General features: G+C 49.9%; 1 protein-coding gene and 1 pseudogene across 10 annotated transcripts in view; one reads left to right on the forward strand and one right to left on the reverse strand.

Annotated features, from left to right (window-relative positions):
• APLP2 (amyloid beta precursor like protein 2) overlaps positions 1-25,679 on the reverse strand; it is a 64,413-nt gene that overhangs the window by 1,493 nt on the left and 37,241 nt on the right. Inside the window, exons 4-17 of one of the 9 annotated variants that reach the window (XM_081534059.1) lie at positions 21,960-22,072; positions 20,928-21,121; positions 20,128-20,333; positions 18,615-18,782; positions 15,577-15,707; positions 14,630-14,704; positions 13,153-13,311; positions 12,012-12,140; positions 8,735-8,834; positions 7,170-7,322; positions 5,760-5,795; positions 3,062-3,147; positions 2,272-2,346; positions 1,636-1,791 (exon numbers count right to left, since the gene is read on the reverse strand). In XM_081534059.1, the coding sequence (XP_081390185.1) occupies positions 1,636-1,791; positions 2,272-2,346; positions 3,062-3,147; positions 5,760-5,795; positions 7,170-7,322; positions 8,735-8,834; positions 12,012-12,140; positions 13,153-13,311; positions 14,630-14,704; positions 15,577-15,707; positions 18,615-18,782; positions 20,128-20,333; positions 20,928-21,121; positions 21,960-22,072 (1,781 nt within the window). The remainder of the gene's footprint in view (positions 1-1,635; positions 1,792-2,271; positions 2,347-3,061; positions 3,148-5,759; positions 5,796-7,169; positions 7,323-8,734; positions 8,835-12,011; positions 12,141-13,152; positions 13,312-14,629; positions 14,705-15,576; positions 15,708-18,614; positions 18,783-20,127; positions 20,334-20,927; positions 21,122-21,959; positions 22,073-25,679) is intronic. The other 8 variants (XM_081534063.1, XM_081534064.1, XM_081534062.1 and 5 more) reach the window with 8 other exon arrangements.
• LOC145523550 (translation machinery-associated protein 7 pseudogene) lies at positions 413-933 on the forward strand (annotated as a pseudogene). Its single transcript, XR_014066693.1, has one exon. The product of XR_014066693.1 is annotated as a translation machinery-associated protein 7 pseudogene (transcript).

Here is a 25,679-nt window from a genome sequence, read left to right on the forward strand (position 1 = left end):
GTGCGATCCCCGGGGATCACAGGGGTGGAACAGACAAGAGCAGGTGGTGAAGACCCAGGAGGAGAAGAAAGAAAAGAAGAGGGTCAGAGGGCTTCCCTGGTGGTCCAGTAGTTAAGAATCTGCCTTGCAATGCGGGGGATGCAGGTTTGATCCCTGGTTGCGGAACTAAGATCCCACATGCCGTGGAGCAATGATGCCCACACGATGCAACTACTGAGCCCTCGCACCCCAATGAGAGCCCTTATGTTGCAATGACAGATCCTGCATGCTGCAGTGAAGACCCCAGGTGCTGCAACTAAGACCCGATGAAGCCAAAGAAATAAAAAAAGAAAACGGGGAGGTACAGGCGCAGAAGCTGGGACGGAGAGCTCTGCTTCCAGTGGCAGGGTCTGGGGAAGGGGCGGCAGGTGCCATGTCAGGCTGCGAAGGTGGCTAGAAGCCCCTTAAGCAGCCCAAGAAGCAAGCCAAGGAGATGGACGAGGAAGGTAAGGCATTCAAGCATAAACAGGAGGAGGAGCAGAAGAAACTCGAAGAGCTAAAGGGGAAGGTCACGGCAAAAGGACCCCTGGCCACAGGGGGAATTAAGGAATCTGGCAAACAGTAAGCTGTTCCTTGTGTCCAAGGCAGTGATGACCTTAGTTCCGTTCCTGTGCAGACATCCGCATTCCCTGCCGTAGCAGCTGCGGCACCTCTAGGTAGGATGAACTACTGTCCTGGAACTTTTGGTACATTTAAAACTTTTTATAAAAAAAAAATAACAATAAAAGAAAAGAGGTTCAGAGAGGCCAGCTTCCTGAAACCTAGACTCCATGTTGGAGGAAACGGTGAGCTGAATCTACAGCAAGTCTCTGCTCTGCCGTGTCTACAAGGGGCAGCCTGGGTGAGCGCGAGCCACGCCAGCAGCGCAGCAGCAAGAGCGGACGGCCTCAGGTCTCCTCCAGCTCCGGAATCCTACAGCCTGATCAGTGTCCAGCAGGAGGTGAAACCAGGTACCTAAGTGCATTTGGACTAATTTTCCTGAGCACATTCTATTACTTACCATATTCATTTTCTGGAATCAATGCAACGTGGGCATTCCCACCACCCACTAAAAACTAGAGCTAAGTAAACAGTTCTGAATGCAAATGAGCAAAAGATGGGTCAGAAAACAATCTGGTCTGGTTCTTTCTGAATTTCCTGTTGCTTTTTTTCCCCTATTGAAAAATAAGAGTGTTATTCCTCTTTCATATTTTTAAGATACAGTTCATTCACATAGCCATTGTTACCTGATCTGTCCTATACCTACCTGGTTTGCTCCTTAGAAAACAAGTCAAAAGAAGTAAACTAATAATAAATAGATATAATAAAGTTTAAAAAACCAGTATTAGCAGTGTCCTTCATTCTCAAACATCTAACACACCTGAAAAAAGAAAGGGAAACACTAAGGAAACAATTTGAGAAAACCATTTTCTCAGCATAAAATGCTCTTATGACTTCCTCACATTCACAGTCAAAGCCCAAATTAATGTTAAATGTTGGTGACAGCCCTTGTGACTGGATCAGCTTAATTCAGCGGAGGCTGACTTCCAAGACAGGAGCCAGTAACACAGTGATTAAGCTGACGCTCGGGTCCTGTCCAGCTCGTCAACGGCTCACCTCCACGATGCCATGGCTGATGCTGCCGTACTGCCTCCTCCTCAGCATCACCAGGCTGATGACGATGATGGTGGCGATGGCTACCGCGATGACCAGCAGGCCGATGAGGGCACTGCTGCTCAGGCTGAAGTCCTCCCGCAGTGGCCCTCCAGACTCCTGCAGCAACAGAACAGACAGGCCACAGGGTGTGAGAGACGACAAGCCCGCGGGGGCGCCAGGACCCAAGTAACCATCCAGGTGGGGAGGGCCCCCATCCTTTCCCTCCAGGGACAAACCCAGGTCTCCCACTTTGCAGGCTGATTCTTTACCAGCTGAGCAACAAAAGCAGCCCAAGAATACTGGAGTGGGTAGCCTATCCCTTCTCCAGTGGATCTTCCTGACCCAGGAATCAAACTGGGGTCTCCTGCATTGCAGGTGGATTCTTTACCAACTGAGCTATCAGGGAAGCTCTTCCTTTCCCTTCATGGGGATGATAATCTTTCTTATCTGAAAGTACAGGAAAATGAGGGGCGAGGGACCTTGATAACTTAAGATAGCAGGTGCTGCTCCATCTTTCCCCTGAACTGAGAGGGCAGGAGAGAAAACAGCCAAGGCTGACCTGAGACCTGCCATCGGGTTTTGGAGCAAAACACATACCGGTTCTTCCTCGAGGCCTCCGACTCTCTCAGCATTGAAGATCACTTCCTTCACGTCCAGGGTCTCATCAATGACCTGAAACGGTGGGAAAATGTCACCAACTGAGTGGGAAGGGAAGTTTGGCATATAGATAACTACCTCTTTGCTGCTCCACATACCATTTGGTGGAGGGAGACAGACACTGGATGGATACCCACTAACCCATCAGTTCTGCCACGTTCACCTAGGTCCACTCACCAAACCCCTTAACAAAGGAGCAGGTGTGGGTGCAAAATTACTGTACAGCAGTTGGTCTTTTAAGGGCTGTCACCTGGCTTTTCCTTTAAGTGACCATTGTGGAGATATTTCAGGACAGATGATCCAGTAGCCATGTTTAAATATCAAACTCAGTTAAGGATAATCTAAAAACGCTAAGTGACAAAAAATGCTAGAAAAATAATTAACAGGAGGTATAAACCTCAGGCAGCTTAAGAACCAAATGTGACTCTATTCCACTTCAAGTTATTAAATCTACTCATTAGAAACACTTTCACTTTTCACTTTCATTAGAAACAGCCTCTCACATTTGTTCATACCCTTAGTTGCAAATATTATTTTCCACTGTATAGCAAGAGATGAGCTACTGCTGAAAGAATCGCTCCTTCTCATACTCAGATGCTGAAGAACACAGCACAACTGCGGGGGCAGCGGGCACCCGCCCTGTGCTTCCCTACGGGCACGGACACGTGAGGGTCCACCGGGGGAGCGTCCGAAAGTTAACTCGGACACGGAGCGGGCAGGAGAGGCTCACCATGTTTTCATCCACTTTCTTCTTGCTATTGATCACTTTCTCCTCGGCCCCGATCAGTCCTCCGTCCTGCTCTCCCAGCGCGGATCCTGTGAGCAGAGCGCGCAGCTGTCTCCCGGGGTGGGGTGACCTCACGTCCGCCTCACAGAAGCGGCAGACTCCCTCCTGAGGGTCAGGGAGCCCCCACTGCATGCCCCCACCCCCGGCTCTCCACGTGCTACTTGCTCCCATTCTCGAGGATGCGCTGTGCTCCATGGGGATGAGGGACACAGGACCGATGGGTGTCATGGGACAGGAAGAGGATGTGGTGCTCACTGTGTCAGCCTTCAGGAGAGAACGCGCTTTGAACTACAAATAGAAACTGGGTGCCAAAGGCCTTCCAGCATCGAAGAACCCTCAACCCCTCTGTGATATCACCAAGCACCTACTAACCCCCACTTGCTCCTTTGCCATCAGGGCTCCAAATGGAAGAACTGTCACCCTTGCACAACCACCTCGAGCACCATCTTTCTGCTGAAACACCCTCCCTCCGCTTGCGCCTGCCCATTTGTCCTTCAAGCTGCCGATCTTTTGGGGAGACATTCCCAGGTCATGGTACTTAAAAGTTACTGTGTGTGATGACTGGTCTTGTTCTGTCTCTCACTACGCTGTAACCCTCCTGGGCCTGGATCAGACCATCACACCCTGAACAGGAAGGAGGCATTCCCTACACAGGGAGAATGCTAACACCAGGCTGGACAGCACCTCTCCATAAACAGAGCAAGAATGTCAACTGTCCTCTTGTCAAGGTCAAACATCACCTGAGCCAGTGCTGCCTGAGCCAGCGTCACCTGCGCGTGGCTCTCTCAACGACAGCGAGAGGAAGAGTGAGGTGCAATCCTCTAGTTTTAGCTCCAAAGCATGTGACTTCTAGCTCTCTTTGGAGTGTCTTGTTAACAGTAACAAACACAGTGCTATATAGATGCCTGTGACCTGAACTTTTTACAAATAGATCAACCTGGCAACACACTTGGCATTCTAAGGCGACCATGGCAGGTAAGTCAGATGCCGATATGGGTATCTACAAAGCTCTGCTGTCCATGGGCTGCCAGAGGCCTAGCCATGGCAAAGCTCTCCGGCTCACAGCCAGACTTGGGCTGGACCCAGAGTGTCTAGTCACTACACTGAAGCTTTTGAACCCCCGGCTAGCTGATACTTCACTCATGAGAATGCAGCCAGAAACCAGGCAGCTTTTCCTCCAAAGCTTTCATTTTAAAAGAGTCTCACAACTTGATTTGAGGGCGAGTTAAAGCAGGGCTGGCTTCTGTAGCCTCAGAATGTCAATGAAATAGTAAGGCTGTATTTCAGCACACTGATGCTCATGACCAAGCCCGATCAATTCGAACTGCTCCTCCCATCCCTCTCTCTCTCTCTCTTGTCAGAATTTCAAAGGTCCTAAGGGCAGGATCCTATTTGAAAAACGTGGCACTGAACGAATGGACTTAAAGCCCTAGTGCCAATGCGCAGACTGTCCTAACACTTTTTTTGGTGGTAAAACCTATGTGTTTCTTAAATGCCGACCAAAACCACTTTGGTTATACAGAATGAATAATCAGGCAATGTTAAGAGACCAAAAGTTAATGTTTAAACTATTCCAGTGAATGACAGCTGAAGCATAAAGGTGAAAGCCAGTTAGACTTTTAGAAAATTCGTCTTCATCTAAACACATGCGCTGCTCAGAAGAATGTCCTCCAGTGACGGAGAGGAACATCCAAGGGAATAAAACCAAGCTTACACACCCTTGTATTCTGAAAAACAACACACACACCACCTCCAATCCTTCAGCCAGGGCACAGTACACAGCAGTCAGTCTGTGTGTTCTTGTTCACAGAGACTCTGGAGGCTGGGCCACCCACCCCCCCAGAAATGCTGCAGCCACACTGCATTCCATGAAATAGAAGCACCGTGGGCTCTGAAGACTGAGGAAGCCAGGTTCAAATTCTGGCTCCTCTTGTTCTTAAGCTCATGGCTTAACTCATGGAAGTTGAGGCTTCTTCAACTGCCTTAACTAGAAAAGAAAGTTAAGACCCCTACCTGCAGTGTGTGCAGTGGGTTACACAAGATCAAGGTTGCAAGCATGCAGCCTGTGCGCACATACAGTTAACTTTGTCTGAAAACTGGACACTTATTACACCAGGAGTTTGCTTGTCTCAACCTGCTTCATCCATCAGCTTCTACTATGTCCTAAGGGATGCTACATCTCAGGGGATATGAGACAGCTGGAAACAAAGACACCTGGGCATGGACAAAAAGCAAGGGACAGCTAAGAAGAAAGGGAAAAGATGTAAGTGGGAGCGGCAGAGAAAGAGAGGTAAAATAAAATGGCTCTGCACCTGACCATAAGTGTGTTTTTATTTATGCCAGCAATTGGCAACCGATCCGTTTAAACCAGATATACTTTTAAAGTCCACCCAGGTTAAAAGGGTTTATGAAGAATCTACTTTGGTTGCTCGGTATTCTCTGGACATTGAGAAGGACAGCTCAGGATGGCCGCCCGGCACCAGGTTTCAGGTGCTGGAGGTCTGGCTACACCGGCTCCCCTCACAGCCACGTCTGAAGGGATGAGGTGGAAGAAGTTAATGATGGGATGAAGCAGAGCATGAAACTTCTGGGCAAATGAAGGGAATGAAGGCCTTAGAGGGAACATCTATGACAAACCAACCTTTCTTCATTGGGTGGTACAACTCCGGCTGAGAGTCTAGCAGAAAGGAAAGCAACAAAAACAAAACAGCACAAGAGGAGATTAAGGGAAAAAATGCCTTCTTTCAAAATTCCTACCTTAGACCTTCTCTGTAACATAAACAAAAAGCATGCTTCCTTACACAAGGGGCCTGCGCTTCCCCACAACCAAAGAGCATCATGAGAGCTACAGCAAAAGACTGGAGGCGAGGGAAAGAAAGCAGGTGATCCTGGATCTTTCGGGGGGGCTTCTGTGAGATTTCTAAATCATTTAGCTTTAGCCCCAAGTTATCTTTCTGAGAAAGTAACAGAAACACAAGTTAGTTCTGGTCGTGGTTTTCTAAGGAGACAAGGTCCCAGTTCACAAATGTCTAAGATGCCCTCGCCAGTAACAGGCTATGAAGCAGGGACCCTTGCAGCCCCGTGTGTGGGAGTTTGTGAGGGCACGGCTGGGGAGTGAGATGGCACCTCTTTGTCCAGCTCCTTCCTCGGATTCTCTTGTACTATCAGAGGCTCAGCTGTTCTGAGTTGGCACCTCTGAGACAGTTGGTTTAGAAGGAAGACTAAACCTTCTTGTGTTGGGGTCTGGAGGCTGAACAGGATGCTCTCTTTCTCGGGCCTCCGTGGTGGCATCACTGGATCTGGGCCCAGGACTCAGGACTGCTTCAACTCAGGTTCCAGTCCTTCCTTCCCACTTTTGAGCTATGTGGCCCTGGGCAGACACTGACCCTCTTTAAACCCTGGATCCCCAAACAGGAACACTTCCAGTCCCTTCCTGAGAGCATTATTTTTGGGGAAGACAATATACAGGAGAGCATCCACATACAGAGGCTGGAGTGTGTGGAGGCCCAGACAGCAGTGGCTACTGTTTTCATCATCACCGCCATCAGCTGCGACAGCAGCAGACAAATAAATGGAAGCTGACTGCACACCCTGGCCTCAGGGGCTAGGATCAGCAGCCTGTTTATTTCTGGTACAGACGCACGGCTCTGAGAGCCCACTGCAGACCGGGAAGCAGCAGGGAGCCTCCCATTGCCTACTTCCCAAGACCGTGAGGAAAAGGCAAGGACAGCCTAGGACACCAAAGTGCTATTTAAGCTGCAAAGGGGCCTCCACGTCCAGACCTCACACGCTGGAGGCAGCTGGTGGACCAGGACAAATGGGGCTTTAGGCTTTGGTCTAGACAAGGGAGAAACACCACAAACTTCCAAGGTTCTGAAGGCATCCCACTCAGAAGATGCTTGGTGAACCCCATCCCCTGGCCTGCCCGAGCCGCACAGGAAACACAGCCCCCCGACACCCCCACCCCACCCTCCATCTGATTTCCATTTTCTAACCGCGTCCCTCCCTGCCCTTGGTCCCACTGCCGGGTTGGCCTGTTCTGCACACGTACCTTCGTTCTCAGGCAGGGATGGGAAGGGATGGAGGGGGTGGAATGGCGGGATCTCGTCGCTCTCCTCCGAGCTCACCCGCACGTCCACGGGGGTTTCTGAGAAGGAGGAGCTGAACTGGTCCATGTCGGCTCGCTGTTCTTGAAGCAGTTCATCTGACAAAGACAGACGCCCAGGAGCCACGTTTTCAGAAGGAAATTGTTTCCTGGCACGGGACAGCCTGAACAGGACTGATCTGGTCGGATGCAAGCTCTGCTTAAAGGGGAGTCTCACCAGTTCACAATTCAGGCCATGACCTGTTCCTCTCACCTGAGGGTGCACCTCTGACTTTGCAGACTGCAGAACCCCAGCACTGGGAACCCCTGGGCTCCTTCCTGAGCACCCCTCTCTCCTCTAGCAACTCACTCTGCTTAAGTGGTTTCCTCCGATGACACAGTTGTAAATACCATCCATGGATCATGACCCCCACATCTGTGTCTTGTGCCTACAGCCCCGAGCTCTGGCTCATTCACCTGACAGCCGACCACTTACTGTCCGAGGGCAGTTTCCATTTTAACAAGTGAAGACCATGCTGTACCTCGGCACTATCGGCCCCACCAGCCACTCAGCTGCTCACAGTGAGAACCAGGGCATATCCAGGGCTTTTCTTCCCCTCACCCCCTGCCCCACCCACCCCATCAGCACATCCTGTTCACCTTTCCTCTGAAAGGTACCCTCAAGACCACCCACCCCTCCAGCTTCTCCATTCCTGTCTCAGGGCACTCAACCAGCCCCTCTCCCCTGGATTTTTACAACTGCTTTCTGGTGACTTCCAATTTTCATCAACCCCCGACACAGCAACCTAGTAATTTTTTTAAAATTCCCATTTTTTTTAAAAAAGCATAATCCAGATACAGTCACTCGTTAGTTGAAAACCCTTGAGCGGCTTTCTGTTATCCTAGAATAAAATCCAAACTCCTTGATTTTGCTAAAATCTCTCAACTTCAGGCTCTGCAGTCATCACTTCCTGTGCTTGGTGTTTTCCTGCTGGGGGCTCTGCAGGGAGGGCTCCCTCATCACTCCACCACCCCTTCCACTCCACCCGCCCCTGCCCCAAGGCAGCCTGACCACCAGGCACCTCCCTGGCCCACCCTTCTGCCTCCAGCACAGGACACCCCCTACCACGGACACTCATCTTCCTGTCTCTTCTTTCCTCCTACAATGTGAGCTTCCAGAGGTCTGTCTACTGGTGCACGTTCTACTCTGTGACACACAGTAGACACGACAAACATTTGTTGAATAAATGAAAGTAAAGACCAGAAGAGGGAGAGGAAGTGAGAATGGTGTAAACAGGTGCCTTGAAACATACCAGCAATTACAGAGGGGAGGGTAAGAGGACACACGCCCAGTCCCTTGCAATTTCACACCCTAGATTTCTCTTCCGGTAACAAGAGTCAAGGTCAGGGAAACTCAAGGCTCTGTGGCTGCCAGCCCAGGACTTGACCACGTGAGCCTGTGCGCACTAACGCCCAGCCTCCTTTCTCTAATCTGGCATGGTCTGACCTTAACGCCCATAGCTAGCACCCACCGATTTCCTCTTGGATCTCTTGGGCCACATACGGGACTTTGTAGAGCAGGGAGAGGCTCTGGTTCCGCCGTTCTTCAATCACGTGGAGATGCGTCATCACCTGTGAGCACGAGGTGGGGGAAAGGCCTTGTCACCAGAACAGCCGGGCCTCCCAAACACCCACACGCTCTACAAAGGCCTGTGTTCTCCAGCAAAGCAGTTAGTCAGAGGGGCAGTAGGAGCACTCCCCTGCCATATTCACTGACCACTGCAGTGCAAGAACGTGTGGTATTGACTCTCAGTGACTTAAGGATTCATCCACACAGTGCTCCAAGTTAAGGGAAACTTTAAAAAATGTCATTACCCAAGTAGTGACTTGGTTTTCGCAGGAGGCACTGGTTGACTGTATTGTTAAAAAAAGAACCCTGATTTGCACAATGTCAGAAACTCAGGAAGGTTTTTCTGAGTGAAAGAGGAAAACAGTTGGTCAGTTTTTACCACTGGCCAGACTAGATGAAGTAAGGAAAGAATGAAATCACTGGTTAAAAAGTAGATTTGGGGGGTGGGACCATTCATGGATTTTGCTTAGTGAAGCAGCTGCTTGAAATGATTATCACGGTGAGCAAGAGAACAGGTGATTCCTGTTTAACTAAACAGGGCTTCCCTGGTGGCTCAGGTGGTAAAGAATCCGCCTGCCATGCAGGAGACAGGTTCGATCCCTGGGTCAGGAAAACCCCCCTGGAGGAGGAAATGGCAACCCACTCCAGTATTCTTGCCCAGGAAATCCCATGGACAGAGGAGCATGGTAGGCTACAGTCCATGGGGTCACAAAGAGTCAGACATGACTGAGTGACTAAAACTTTCATTTTAACTCAACAAGCTATGCCTCCAAAACTTCACACTGAGGTATAAACAAACCTGATTTAATAGGTGATAAGAAAGACATATCTACCATGTCTTCCGTGCTCATTTCTTTTCTGAATGCAAAAGTTCCAAAGTAGTTCATCCAAAAAAAGAGGAAAAAAAAGTCATTAAAGTGGTCCCTGAATTTCAGAGCTTTATATGGTGGAATTGGAGAAGGAAATGGCAGCCCACTCCAGTATTCTTGCCTGGAAAATCTCATGGATGGAGGAGCCTGGTAGGCTACAGTTCTTGCGATTGTAAAGAGTTGGACGCGACTGAACTACTTCAATATGGTGGAAATAAGATTTGGGCTACCTCCGTCCCCATTACACAGTGAGTGTGAGGCAGGTGGCCATCGATCACACAAGGTCCTCAAGAAGGCTATTCCCACCAGTCACACCTGCAGCCACCAAGATGTTCCTCAAGAGGGCGCTCTGAGCCAATGGATTAATTATGTGGGCTTGAAGCCATTAACGAGAAGGGTCAAAATGAAAACACAAGTTAAATGGAAAGAGGCTTTTATTGTAGATTGATGTCTCTCTGACCTTTAAAAGCAAGGATGAAAGCAATTTAATTTTACACTTGCCATTCTTTCAATCAAGTAAATTGATGGGAAAGCACCAGAGTTGAGTGCCTTAGAGAAAAAATGCAAATGGAAGGGAACCATCAGCTGCCAGGTCTGGTCTCAGCAGTGGTGACACTGTTGCAGTCAGAGGACGGTTTCCACGAAGACAAGACCGATCGCAGGCCGGGACACTGGGCATCAGGGTTTTTGGAGGACCCCCTGGAGTTGCGGAGTGAGGGGGCGGCAGCCCATCACCCACGCCTCAAACCAAAGTGCACATGATCTAAGAGGCTCAGCGTGTTCGGGGTTTTCTAGAGTTTACATAACATGACAGGGAACAGGCAAAAGGCTAGTGTAATCTGGGGGCTGAGCTGCCCCAGAATTAAGGACTTTGAGCAGATGGTAAATATCACACAGCAGAGATGCGCTAAGAAGATGCTCCACCTTCCGGGGCCCTCACTCGTGTAGCACCTGCCTCCTGGCTCGAAGGTTTACTGGCCACACTGACTGAGGTCTCATCTGTCCTTCTACTCTAACCACACGAAACAGGCTGTTTCTCTGTAAAATACTACCCAATAGTCTAGTTTTCTTAAAAAAAAAAGAAAAAAAGAAAGAAATGCGATTACACTAAAAAAAAAAAAAAAAAAAATCAAGTAGACCTGAAAAATTCTAACCTCTGTCAGGATGCAAGCTTTCCCCACCTGAGCTTCCTGGAAGCTGCCCGAGGCCTGCTGGCCTTTCCTCCTTCTCTCCTACTCTGTCCACCTTCAAACGCAGCCTCAGCTCCAGGCCCAGCAGAGGTCCCGGGTCTCCAAGTCCTTCCCACTCTTTAGGAGCCTGATTTATTTCACTGGCTGAACACTCAGCTGCCAGAGTGGGCTCATATGTTAAAGGACAATTCTTCTCCATCTTCACAGCTCACATAATTAACTTCATACAACTGTGAGCTGCTTAAGGGCACACAAGTATTCAACTGTGTGTGGTCAGATACTGGAGCAGAATCAGGCAGCGAATGGGGCTGGAGGGGAACCACCCAGGGCCTCTGCGAAGTTCCCCCACAGTTACACCACACAAGCAACAGAAGGTGGAAGGGGACAGGTCCCCAGCCTGTGCATGCCAAGTCTCCACAGCCTGCAGAGCACTGGATTTAGAATACGGAAAGTAATAGAGTAAGACCACTTATATCATTTCAAGGCCCTCTAGGAAAACTAACAGGCGAACTGTTTTAAAGGAAGCCAGCGGTCTTGTAGGCAAGTTCATTTCTACGAACACGAGAGTAAAACTCAAGTTCACATACAGACAAAACCAGAATGAGAAAGCAGGTCCAGAAACAACCTGCTTTCAACCTACAGACAAGTGCAGAGACTGGCGGGATACAGCAGGGGACCAGACGAGGGATCTAACAGCATCTAAACAACAACGGAACTGTACGAGAGAGTCCAGTTTTTAAGATGCGCTCGATATAGAGACGGCCAAAATATTCGTTCAGGTTTCTGTACCATCTTATGGAAAAACCCAAATGAACTTTCTGGACAACTCAATATTTGCCTAGAAAGAGATTTTAAATGTTAATTCTGGTGGTACCCTTAACCAGTAATAAACTGAAAGAAATTGACTTATCTCGTCAATACAACTATCCATTTCTAAACTTCCAGAAGCAATTTAAATAGAACATACTTAACATTAAAAAGTATGGGAAACGTATGTTTAAATTAGTACCTTTGCAAAACCCAGCTCTTGTACCTACTGTCTCTGGAAATAAAAGGTCATTCTCCGAAGACTAATTACAAGCAGCACTGGCCAGAGCAGTCTCCCCACCGTCTGGCGTACCTGGGACCGCATCTGGGCCGCCTTCTCGGGGTCGACAGCCAGAACGTGCTGGTAATGACGGAGGGTGTGGAGGCGGTCTTTGTTCTCAGCGCGGACATAGCGCCGCAAGGCCTGCAGGATGCGATGGGGCTGCAAGACAGAACGGGGGTTTTCACGTCCAGAGACTACAGAACTGAAAACAGGCAGGAAAATGAAGCTTTAAGAACTCACTGAGAATGTCAGCCTCAGCAAGGCACAGGAATGAAACCTGTACTTTTAAAAGCTTTCAGTTATCAAGTAACAAGAAGCTACCTTTCTAAGTAAGGTACCAAAAGCTAAGGTTCCACAGTTACAGAGGCTCCTCTACAGACAGTATTTCCCAGAACCTCTAGCCCACTTCCTCCTCTAGCCCAATCTTTGCTGTTTCCTGAGCTCAGCCTCTGATGCTGTATATACAGGCCAGGCCGTCCCTGTGTCACCCAGGAAAGACCTCACTTGCTTAAGGAGGATACAGAACAAACACCCCGTCCCCCAGAGCAAGGCAAGTCAGAGAGTGCGATCAAGTCTAACAGCACTGGCAGAAAAGAGCTGTGATATAAACTTGCTCATTGTCTGATTTAAAAAAGAATTGGTTCAAAAGTCTTCCTCCATGGAAGGCATGTTGTTATTCTTTGGAAGTAAGGATAGTATAAAAATGCAAAAACCCATGGCTGATTCATGTCAATGTATGGCAAAAACTATTACAATATTGTAAAGTAATTAGCCCCCAACTAAAATAAATAAATTTATAAAAAATAAAAAAAATAAAATATTTATAGAAAAAAAAAAAATCCTCATGAAAGTGAAGTACTTAAATTTCCTATGTTGGTTTTAGTTTCCCTTAAGCAAATTTGAATTCCAAAAAGTATTACATTAAAATTTAAAATTATGTGTCCCAGTATATTAAATATACCACATAATATCTTTGCAATAAAGATTGAGTCTTATAATTCTAAAAAAAAAAAAAAAAAAAATGCAAAAACTGGGGAACTACTGACTAACACCTCGAGGTTCTGCTTTTCCAGGGGAAGCTGTATCTGCACTGCTGGCGGCCCCGAGCAGGAAGTGGTCCCACGTGGGTCCCACACAGGCCACCATGGGCTTCAGGGCTGGGCGTGCTCACCCGCGGAGGGTCGGACTGCAGGGCCGCCAGGTAGTTCTCCAGCGCCACCCGGCGGCGGTCATTGAGCATGGCCTCCACACGCGCCAGGTGCGTCTCCACCAGCTGCTGCTTCTCGCTGGCTGCCTCCTTCTCCAGCGCCTTCACCATGGCCTGGAAGTGCTGACGGAGAGAAAGAAGGAAACATGGGATCCACACGCCCGCGGGCGTGCACGCACACGGGGCGGACCCCATTCTGCCTCTCTGCGCCCAGTGTCCCTGCAAGAGGCACAGACTTGGGGGGAGCAAGGGTCGGGTCTGAGGGTTCTTAGAGGTGACCTTGAACATTGCAGGGGTTGAGGACGCCAATCCTCCTTGGTCAAAGATCCTGTCTAATTAAATATAGTTGGCCCTCCCTAGGGGCAGTCCCACATCTACAGATTCAGCCAACCGTGGATGGAGCAGGGCTGTGATGTCTACCACTGAAAACATCCACGTGCGGGAGGACCCTGTGTTCAAGGGCTGACTGCACTTCCCCATCTAACAAGAGCATGTAAATCTGGGCATCACACAGGCTCCTCAGCACCTCTAGGGACTGAAATCCCAGCACACAGAGCCCAGGCCTGGCCTCTCCACGAGAAATGCAAGGCTGTCCTTCCTACACTGTAGCAAGGCACCCCCAAACTACAGACCAATGGGAGACAGGCTGCGACACACAGTCCAGCCCCAGAGCAGGCGATGCTGACCATTCACACCACGTGGTGAAGGGCAGGCTCCCTGCAGGTGCCAGGCCAGGTCTGTGGACAGAATTTAAGACTGGGGAGCTGAGACACCCCCCGCCCCCGGCAAAGAGTGCACTGGCTGTGCAGAAAGGGACAGTTGTGGGTTTTCTAGCTTACTGGTGAAAAAAGCAAAGGTGATTCAACATCACGGGCAGAGAGGTTTTAGCTAAACATAAACACAAGCTGACTTAAACAGCAACCAGTTTCATGAGCCCCAAATCGGTCCTGTCAATTCCTGTCAACGCCCTCCTCTAGTCAAGGGGAAGGCAGCTGCTGAGGTTCTAAGATTACATTCTTACATCCAAAGTTAGAGATGAACTGGTATCAGAGAGCTCTATTTTCTGCCTTTGACTTTAATTAAGTCTGCCAAAGAAGAAAAAAAAAAAAAGGCGTTCACTACTGCAGAAAGCAAGGCATAGCCTAAGAAGGATGATGCCCAAGGACGTGCCAGGAGAGGAGAATAAACACAGCTGAGCTGAGGTTACTTCTGGCCATGAAAGGGGTGTGCGCTCTGCCCTGGGTTTTGGTTTCCCTCCACGGCAGGTGAGCAACTGCAGAGACCACCACTGGGAGGGAAAACAAAGCAGGCCGACGAAAACCTCCGTGTGACATGAGCTCTCAGCTAAAAGGGGGTGTCAACGTCTACCTTGTGGGGAGTCTGGCTCCGATAGTATCCTGAAGGGTCTGCCTGGGGCTCCTCCCTGGAGGACATGTCTCACCTGAATGAGAGTCTGCCTCTCTGCTTTGGGGAGGTTCTTCGCTTGAAGTTCAGCCTCTTCCCATTCCTTCTTCACCTGGAACAAAGGTCAACCATGACCAGATAATCTCTGGAACAACGCTCCCATTTTCTAAAAATACTATGGGGCCCTGAACATGATGTGGGAAACTGTGCAGGAGAGCGTGGCCCACACGCCCACAAGACCACAAGGTCTGTCCCAGGTCGGCTGCCTCAGAAGGTGCTGGCGTCAGTGACCCCTGGGGGAGCCCCACTTCACAGCTGCCTCATCCATAAACTTGGCCGTGTTATTTGCCAGACTCTGCCTCCGTCTCCTCACAAGAAAGGGGAGGAGGGCTAATACCTGCTTCTCAGAACAGTAACAGGTATCTCCCAGCATACAAGCCAGCACAGGTGACGTGAGGGTGCTGCCCAGATCTGGCAAAATAGCCCCTTTTCAATTTTCTTTCAACCCTTCTGAGTAAGTGTAGGAGAAAGCTGCACTCCTGTTGTGCTCCTGTTGCTCTGACGCTTACAACTCCTTTAAGGAAAAGAAACCCAGACACTCAGACCTTCAGCCGGCAAGAGTGTCTAGCCGGAATGTTCTAACACTGCTTTCATCTAATACACACTAGTATCGTTACCCTGTTCTAATGGTAAATGATACTAGCTTTCTACTTACAATATTGATATAGAGTTCCCTTCTTCAAAAATAAAAAACTTTAAAAAAACAAGCAGAAGGTAATGTTGACAGGAAGTGCCCCCTGGCAGAGTGGAACAGTTAAGCACTGGGAGGGGCAACTCCACCATCACGGAGCTGGGGGAGGGGCGGACGCTGGTCCCGTCCAGGGACAGCCCCGCTCACACTCACACGCCTCCCCCGAGGAGGTGGTGTCCCTTTGCTTCAACTACGAAGCCCTGACACCACAAAGATAAGGGGCCGAGGTTTACCCTGTCCATCCGGTTGCGGTGGCGGATTTCCAGCTGCTCCTTGGCCTTCTGGAAGCGCGCGTGCTCATTGTCGTCTGCAGACGTCTCGAAATACACGTCGACATCATTGGTTGGCAGAGGAGTTGGGGGAACTGAAACAGAATGACCAGACGGTTCTCCCGGGGGCCCAGCCCGATGCTGAAGCTGCACGGTGCTCGGGGACGAAGCCCAGCTGGGCCTGCTGGAGGGACCGGTGTGTCCGGCACCACCTCAGGGCGGGTGCACCCGTCTGGCGGGACTCCGCCCCGTCTTCCTTACCCAAAATCCAGCCGCCAGGCCCATGTGCACCCCCTGTACCTTCAGAGCCGGCGAGGTACCTACTCGGGACTTCAGGGGCAGAGAAGGGAATACTTCTCACCCTCCCTCAGTTCTTGAAACCTTAAAACCTAAAACTAACTACCCGATCTACCCTTCCGGTCACTGAGTGCATCTGATCAGAGACAGGGCTGACGTCAGACGTGCAAAGGCATTGCAGGGCTCAGGGTGCCTTTTCTCCAGCTATTTTTAGGTCACAACTCACGCTGGGCCACTGATTCAACTGTAGGTTCTTCGCACACAGACCGGGCAGAGAAAGTCCGAACATCCCAGCTGCCTCTGCCTCCTTTTCAGCCCGACTGGAGTACCCTCAGCCCAGGCCCACAGCAGGGACAACACGTCTGACAAGACTTGCAGTGAACATGAAGACACTCAGGGCTTTTCTATCCATGATGCTCGAGGGCCTCACCCGGCCACTACCCAGAGAACAGCCCATTTAAACAAACATTCCACATGCCTAGTTCAAGTTCCTGAGTTCCTGGTGGCCCCGGGCAGGCAAGTGTCTGCACAAAGGAGCTTATCCGCATCCAGGAGGTTGAGGCGACAGGTTTATTTAGCCTCTTAAGAAATATCTGTGGAGACGCTGAACACCCCAACTCACTGGGGATCTCCCAGGGCAGGGAGGAACGTCAGGCAGCCTGATCACACAACTTGTTCTGTCAGTCACTCTTGAGAGCCACGAGGACAGCCAAAGCCAAATTCAACGAATTTCGATCCGGAGACAAACTCACCCGATTTCCAGAACTGCGTTAACGTGAACACAACGTGAGAGCAACTGGCCAGCCACCCCACGTCCTTCTGTCTGGGCGTCTCCCATTCACCCTCTTACTGAGTTTTAAACCTAAAAGCTACGGCTCGAAGTCTTGTCAAGAATATTTGGTTCCTACATTAAGTTTAAATCGGGTCTCAACAGCCAATTTGCAGACTGTAACTAAGTCAGAATCTATATAGATTGCTTCAGAAACCACATTCCCCATGACACTCAGGAGAATTTCAAAGCGCTGAAGTCCATCCGTGCCAACAAGCACGTCGCTCAGTGATGTAGGCCCGCAGCTTAAAGGCTTATGTGTTGGAGACAGAGCCTTTGGTTCATATCACTGGGCCGGATAAAGATAATATAAGTGCAAGCTGCCTCCGCCCCAGAATGAAAGGGCACAGGAGCAGCAGACCTGGAGGTCTGGTTCTGAAGACAATGGACTCGGACCCAGAACCACATGCCCTCTGTGTGCAAGCAAATGATCCAGGAAGCTGGCACATTCGCAGGCGCTGGTCCCTTTCAAGGGACAGTGACGCTACCAGGTTCCAAAGCACTCGAGTCAGGGGCCCCACAAGTGCACGGACACACTGCTTCTCCTTCCACGGTAACAGGAGGCTCCAGTTCTGCAGACTTCAAAACGGTTCGCGCTCCGACCACCTGCCGTCGCCGGGTGTCTCTTACTGCACCGTCAACATTTGATCCTTTGGGTAAAGACTGCGCCTCACGTTCAACATGACCTTTAATGACCCCGATTCCTCAGGCTTCCGCCACAAACAACACTTTCTTGCCCCTTAGTTTAAGGAGTTTAACAAAGCAGGAAGAATCACTGTAATTTCTAGCTCTGTCTTTCCTGAATGAAAAAGTTTCTGCCACCGATGTTCCCTAAGGACTTTTTTTTTCTCATCTTTTCAATTATTTCAAATAAAAACTCCACAGAGCAGCGGCTACAGTGGAAGCACCAACAGTATACTGTATCATATTAAGAGGGAACAAAAGGGTCTGAAGGAAACCTTTGAATGAAAAGCCATCAGATGCTAGAGCCAAAAATCTTTAGAGCAAATGACCAGGACCGGCAGTGAGTGTCAGAATCAGAAGGCAGAAGGGTCTGCCCAGCCAGAGGGTTTTCGTACACATGGGTCAGAACTGCTCCAGATGAGAATCTTCAACAGGAAAAGGGGTAACTACGAAGAAAAGCACCCTACTGATGTCTGAGTGAACCAGACTCCACTGAACGTGGAATTTCCTTTGTGACCAAAGAAAACAAACCAAAACTCCCTTGCTTCCTAAAGCTCTGTGTGACCCAGGGCCCCCCCCAGAATACTGGGGAGACAGTCACCAGCGCTTGTCTGCAGAGCGGGCTCCCTGGAGTGCATAAAGATGTTCCAATGTTCTCAGCTTCCCAAAGTGTCCTTACTGTCACCTCCTTGGAGAGCAGGCGTCCCCCTTAGCGAGCGTGCATTGTGGGGGTCGGTGACAGGGCTGCTCAAGACCAGAATGAGGGACAAAGCCTGGACACGAGCATGTGCAGAACTCATGACCCATCCGAGTGCTCTTTATGCCTTTCAGCGTCTGACAGCAGAGGGCAGGGCCTCCTTCCCAACCAACACGGGGGCTCCAGATGAGAAAGGGCCGGCCCCAGGCTCTCCCCTCGGGCAGGGAGGGAGCACCACCCCTCCGCCGTCACCTCCTTCATCACCACCATCACCTCCTCCTCCACCACCACCACCACCATCACCTCCACCACCAGGCCCACAGCGAGCACAGGACACGGAAAACTGAGCTGACAACTGCCGACACGAAAGCAGAACTAGATCTAGAAAGCACAGAGAGGAGGGCAGACGGCCGACAGTGACACCGAGTGGGCGGGGAGCACCACACAGACGCGGCCACGGGGACGCCGGGGGACAGCACGCTGGACGGGACTTACTCATCGCTTTACACACAGCCATACAATAATCCTCAGACTCAAAATTGTTCCTGTTGCCGCCGCAGCCGCCATATATAAAGCGCACGCACTTCCCCTTGGAGAGGTCGAAGTACCAGCGGGGCATCACGGCCCGGCACGGCCCCGTCAGCGCCTCCTGGGAGCAGACAGCTGTGTGGAAACGGTCAGAAGGTCAGCGGGGCAGGGGAGCGGCTTTGGGGGTTCACAAAGCTACAGACCGGCAAGGGGAGAAGGGCTGAGTGACACTGGACCTCAGCGAAGGCCAAGACAGGGTGGGACCTGAGGGTCCCAGCCACCGCTGTGCCCCTCCTGCCAGCCATCGTGGAGAGCATGCAGTCCTCTTCCTTCCCAAAGCAAGGGAGAGCCCTGGGCCCTGAGAACAGTGAGCGGTGCTTTCTGCCCTGTCTGGAGCTTAGAGTGGGAAAGGGCTGACGTGGAGGAATTCCACAGCGCACAGCTCGGGAGCCTCACATTTCTGGTCTGTGTAGTGGGGACAGCTGCCTATCTTGGCCGTCTCGGGGGCATCCAGGGCAGAAGGAGACAGCGCGGGTGCAGAGGGAGTTTCAGTGGCGGTCACTGTCGTAAACACTACTCAGGCCCCTTGAAAGGGCCAGTATACATTATCTGTTCTCCAAGGTTAATCACAAACTTCTAGAATCATTAAGTCATCGGCTCCTGGCTGAACCCTAAACAATTCTTCAGCTCTTGCTACTGCTAAGTTGCTTCAGTCGTGTCCGACTCTGTGCGACCCCATAGACGGCAGCCCACCAGGCTCCGCTGTCCCTGGAATTCTGCAGGCAAGAACACTGGAGTGGGTTGCCACTGCCTTCTCCAATGCATGAAAGTGAAAAGTGAAAGTGAAGTCGCTCAGTCATGTCCGACTCTTAGCAACCCCATGGACTGCAGCCTACCAGGCTCCTCTGTCCATGGGATTCTCCAGGCAAGAGTACTGGAGTGGGTTGCCATTGCCTTCTCCGTCTTCAGCTCTTAATTGGCTTCAAATATACAGTCAGTCAGCAAGGGGCTGCACAGAAATGGTCTGGAACGTTCACTTTTTATTTAACAGCGAAATTGAAAGGGCCCTGATCCCTTACCAGCAGGTCATCAAATTCCAGATGTCCTGATGGCCAAGCAGGGCAGCCTACAGATTGGAACACACTCAGGAAAAGAACCAAAGAAGTGACGTCCACTCCAAAACCTGGGACTTTGGCCTCACTGAGGAAGTGGCTCCCAGGCGGGAACATCTCTGGCTGGACTGGGAGAATCCTGCCGGAGGGCAGACCACACAGTCTCTCTGATTCTCTAAGTCCTCACAATGCACATCACAGTTCCCTGACTTCATCTGTCTGCTGCCAGACCCAGTAGCACCCAGAGCCTGACCTCACCTTTGGGGCATGAAGCCGCCCTTCTGGGACCTACCTGGGAGGCAAGCAGCCTGTATGTGAATGAAAGACTATTAACAGATTTTAAGTAAATGACTGCCAGGTGGGTCTACCTCTGACGTCATGAGTGATCTCCTCTTCCGCGGCGGCCCCGTCGCTGCTGGGCTCGGTGGGGCTCTCCTCGTTGTAGTCGTCTCCCTTGAAGGTGTTGTAGTAGTAGTCGCGGTCTTCCACCACCTCCTCCCCCTCCTCCTCCTCGTCGTCCTCGTCTGCAGTTGCCTCTGTGAAGTCTTCCAGATCTGCTTCGGTAGGAAACTCACTAAAGGTCACAACAAGAAAGGAATGTCACCACCAACTGCTGCACACAGAGAACCACTGACTCCCTTCCCTGCTCTGAGACTCGGAGCACAGAGGCACGGAGCAGTAAGTTCAGCTCATCCCTGATGAGTAAGTTCAGCTCAGACAGTGGGAATGAAGCCTGTAATGCAGGACACCCGGGTTTGATCCTTGAGTTGGGAAGACCCCCGGAGGAGGAAATGACAACCCACTCCAGAATTCCTGCCTGGGAAATCCCATGGACAGAGGAGCCTGGTGGGCTACAGTCCATGGGGTCGCAAGGAGTCAGACACGACTGAGTGACTAACACTTTCACTTTTTCACTTTCACAGTGAGCTATGCTGCTAATAGCCCTAAGCCCGGCCACCTCATCAGGAGCTGAGCGCCAGGGAGCAGGCGCCGCGTGATCGTGCGGAAAGGCGCATGGCCAGGAGGACAGGTGGATGAAGGCCACTGGCGCGCCTGGGCTCGGCCACAGTCGCGTGAGATGTGCTGGCCTGGCTCCGGAGGAACAGGCTTCACCCATAAGCCTGGGTGTAGCAGCCACAGCCACCCAAGGGCTCAGGACAGAGCTCACCTTTTATAAACGTCGTAGTCTTCCTCTTCATCCTCGTCGTCATCATCGTCATCCTCCTCGTCCTCTTTGGACACCGCAGTTTGGACCACCTTTGTCTGTGGGCAGCACACGTATTCGGTGCCATGGAACTGGTCCACCCCGCAGGGCAGCAGCATGCCGTAGCTGTACAGGGTCATCCCCTGAGTGAGGCAGGCCTGGGGGCCCGGGACCAAGGTCAGGAGACAGCAGTGTGCTCGGACCCTCCCACCCCCACCCCTAGCTTGCTCAGGACACAGCAGTGTGCTCAGAGACCCCCACCCCTAGCTCACTCCAGAAGAAGCCCTCACCAAATCACAATGTTAAGCCTCTCTCATAGACACATTAATTTTTGCCAAAAAGTTGTGACACTGCTACTTGACAGATTTACAAATTTTGCTTAACCTGCAATGGGACAATGTCATCTGGCCCAAAACAATGGAAAGCCCAAAGATGGAAAAAATTAAGGCTGGGGGGGTGGTGGTTTCTTTGAGTAATTATCAACACTGGTTAACAGTGATCAGTAATAACATACATTCTTCAGTGGCGAGGAATTCAAATTACTTCATAATTAGACAAAATAAAGGCAACTGATTGGAAAAACTAATTAAACTCGGAGGACAAGCTGAGGAAGCTCCTTCTCCTCAGATGAAGAATGAAATGGTTTCTAGTCCTGTCAGCATGCAGGTCCACACAGGTTTCCTGTAATTGGATATTTCCACACAGGCCTTGGGGTGTGCGGCCTTACTGGATGCCCTGCCGAGAGCTTCTTAACGATCCTTTTAACATCCTTGACTCCACATGCTGGACTGTTAATATGGTACTTCCTTACCAAAATATCTATTCTTCCAAATATTTTTAACTTAGAAGATACAAGTAACTGTAAACTTTGATGAGATAAAGGGGAAAAAACTGAGTTAAGATTATGGCAGGAAGATTATTATTTTTCTGGAGAAACATGCTACTCTCTCTCCTGACAGAAGCAGCAGCCCCTGACTTCTGCTGTTCAGCCTTTACCTCTTTGACCACAGTGTGCCAGCGCTGGTGATTCTCGCACACCTCCATCCGCTCCTTGTGGAAAAACAGGCACTTCTCTGGAACTAGCAGAACATCACTGACAAATTCACCCACTGGAGAAGAGAAGCTTTGTCAGGAGCAAATCTGATTACAATTCAAGGTGAAAACGACCCTGACCGCAGGTTACTGGGACGGTCACGCAGCCACGTGCAGACAGGAGCAGTCTCTGATGGGCGTGAACTGAGCTGCAGCTCATCTTCAGGGGCCAACTGGACGTTTCAGCTCCAGGCCAGCAGACACAAGAGCTCGGTGCTCCACTGCAGCTGTGACGCCCGGGACTCCCTCACTCCTTCCCGCCCTCCATCCCTTACTCCCGGCAGGCCTGCGGCATCCAGCAGGGGAAACAGGAAGAGGAGCCCATCAAGACCTCAAACACACACAGCGACTCCCCACCACCTCTGACGTCACACCAACAACAGTCCCAGCCTCTCACTTCTCTATTTCTGCCCACATTGGGTTGAGTAACAAAATGTCCAGGAAACTGAGACTGCCTGTTCTCCAAAAGTACAGATGAACTTTACTTTAGCCCTCTGTGTATCTACTGACACCTCGCTCTAAGACAAACCACCACTGTGATGACTGATCCAGGTACAGACCGTCAGTGGAGGGTGAATGACGAAGGGGGAGAGATGTCTTTGCAGAGGGAAGGTCTGGCAGACACGACTTTATCCGGGTGAGTGATAAGCTGACGGAAGTCATGTTCTGAGAACACATCACCTAGACCGTCTTTCTGCTACAGTCATCTGGCTCTAATTATACACAACAATGAGAGGATGAGATAGTTGGACGGTATCACCAACTCGATGGACATGAGTTTGAGCAAGCTTCGGGAGTTGGTAATGGACAGGGAAGCCTGGTGTGCTGCAGCCCATGGGGTCACAAAGAGTTGGACACGACTGAGCAACAGAACTGAACTGATACACAACAATATGACGGAATCATATTCAGAGACATTGTGTTAAACAAAGGGCCCAGACTATCAAAAATATTATTGTCATAAGAGATTCAGGAACTTCCTTAGGGGTCCAGAGGTTAAGACTCCACTCTTCCACTGCAGGGGACACAGGTTCGATACCTGGTTGGGGAACTAAGACCCCACATGTTGCCAAAAGAATAAATAAAAGATTCAAAAGAAAAAGCTGAGGAACTGTCTAGATTAAATATAGTACATCACCCTTTTTGCAAGGGAGCTGCAAAGGACATCATTTGAATACTAAGGACAGTTGTCCCAAGTGTGACTGCTATATCACAGTCATAACACGAGAACGCCCTTGCTCTTAAGAAAAAGAAGCTGAAAGCTACTTGGAGGTGAACTATTGTAAAGTCCCAACTCACTTTCAAATGGTTTAACAATGAAAAGTAAGGAAACTGCACAAAATAGACAGAGTAAGATGGATAAGGCAAAACTGGAAGCCCAGGTAACAGGTATAGAGTTCACGACTGCATTTATCATAGGTCTGAAACTTCTCAACAATAAAAAGCTGGGGGGAAATTACACATAGCCACTTAGAAAACAGAGCCCTTATCTTTTAGAAATACATGCTGAAATATTAACAACAACAACAACAAAAAGGTATCTGTGATTTGTTTCCAAATAATGAGGGGTTGGTGGAAGTAGGCCACAGACAGGGTAAGGGTGCTCCATGAACTGATGCCCGTTTGACTGGGCAATGGGCACATGGGGGGTAAGGCGATGATTCTGTGTCTGGGTATGTTTGTAATGTCCGTAATAAAAGGCTAGACACTCTGGGTCAGTAGGTCCAAGGGGGGCCTCAGTGATCCGCACTCAACGAACATCCCAGGCTCTTCTGACGCATCATGGACAGGCCCCACAGGGCCCGAGTGCAGGACACTAAGGTGGTGCTGGGCTCAGGGGAGACGCAGTAAGTAGGGAGGGGAAACGAGGCGGGGAGGCTCAGCTCTGACGTTTTACAACAGCAAAAACAACAAAAAGGAAAACCTAATAAGGAAACTGTCTGGCAAGAAAGGTCTTGGGGGAATTCCCTGGTGGTCTAGTGGTTAGGACTTGGTGTGTTCACTGCCAGGGCCGGGGTTCAAGCCCTAGTGGGGAAACTAGATCCCACAACTCAAGTGGCAAGGTCAAAAAAAAAAAAAAAAAAGTCATAGGGCCTTAACTGGTGTGAAGTCTACATGTAGACCAGCTTCCCAGCCTCACCAGAGCCGCAGGCCTCAGTCTCTGGGAGGCCAGGGGCAGCCCTTGACCTGCTGTGAGGGGGAACATGCTCTCTTGTTGTCACAAGCAGCCGCCCCGCATCAAAACAGCCCTCCACAGGGCAGTGAGGTTTCACTCCGCTATTATTAGCACAGGGACTTTGGGGGCCCAATAGCTCAGTTCGACACTAATGCAGGAACACAAAGGTGAATTAGACACGGTGCTGCCCTCGAGAGCCCCAAAGGCCCCGGGCAGGTAGAAACAAACTTTACCATCAACCAGGCTTACAGTTGGAGCTTAGTATAAGCAAAGCCCAGTGGCAAACCAGGATTCAGCTCCACTGCGGAAGCAATCTGAGGCTCACTCTAAGTAGAAATCACTTGAATTCTGACATCCAAGTACCAGCTCTCATTGTTGACAGTAACTGTATTTACTTGGCAATATATTTATTTTTGGTTTTTATTTTGGCCCCGCCTCGAGGCTTCTGAGAACAAGACATCACAGCAACCATCCCCATCCAAAAATCCTTCCAGAAATAAACAAGGACAGAAACAGCCACAGGCTCACAGAGCTCCCTTCTTTAGGTGCAGGAGTCTGTCTGTACATAAATGTCAGAGATGACTAACTCATTCCCCAAAAATACTAGCACCTTTGCCTCTTCACACTTTACCAACTCTGTCCCACTCGGACCAATCTATTTAGATAAAATTTTACGGATAACGAGGCAACTAGTAATAACGCAAGCTGTAAGATTCAGTTTGAGGGGGAACATTGAACTGTAACTTCTCATTGAATATACTAAGTACCAGTGAAAAAGAGCCACACTGGGAAAGACCGAGTTGCAAAGGCTTATGGACAAGGATGCAAAAGGAAGAAATGACTGCTAGGTACCATCTATCTATTGTGTACAAATATTCAAGAATGCTCTTTCATTTCCTTAAGTTTGAGAGTTTTACAGAGAATGAATGAAACCTCATACCCAGAGATTCCTTACAGCCAAATGCAATGAAAAAACATCTTCAAAACCACATCACACAAAACCTTTCAAAAGCCTCACACCACCGCCCGGTGCTCAAATTTAAATAAACCATGTTAAGTGCACAGAGTGTTCTTTCCTCCACTCAACATTTTTAAAGCAAAGTAATCACTATGTATTTTAAATACGGTTACTCAGGTGCTGCCTCTGTTAGTTTGCTACATGTGAGAATGAGAAAAGCAATGAATCCCATGTTAGGAAAGGTTTTAATGAAGGGAGGGAGGGGAACAGGTTAAGTTAATGGTGAACAGAAATAGCCACACAGACATAGAGAACAAAGCAATGGATACCTGGGGGAAGGGGTGGGGTGGGGTGGGAGGAATTGGGAGACTGGGATTGACACATACACACTATTATGTATAAAATAGGTAATCAATGAGAACAGACTGTACAGCACAAGGATCTCTACTCAGTGCTCTATGGAGAACTGAACAGGGAGGAAATTCAAAAA

This window comes from Giraffa tippelskirchi, chromosome 10 (assembly GCF_054371585.1).
Source record: "Giraffa tippelskirchi isolate mGirTip1 chromosome 10, T2T-mGirTip1v1.2.pri, whole genome shotgun sequence".
Taxonomy (NCBI): Eukaryota; Metazoa; Chordata; class Mammalia; order Artiodactyla; family Giraffidae; genus Giraffa; species Giraffa tippelskirchi.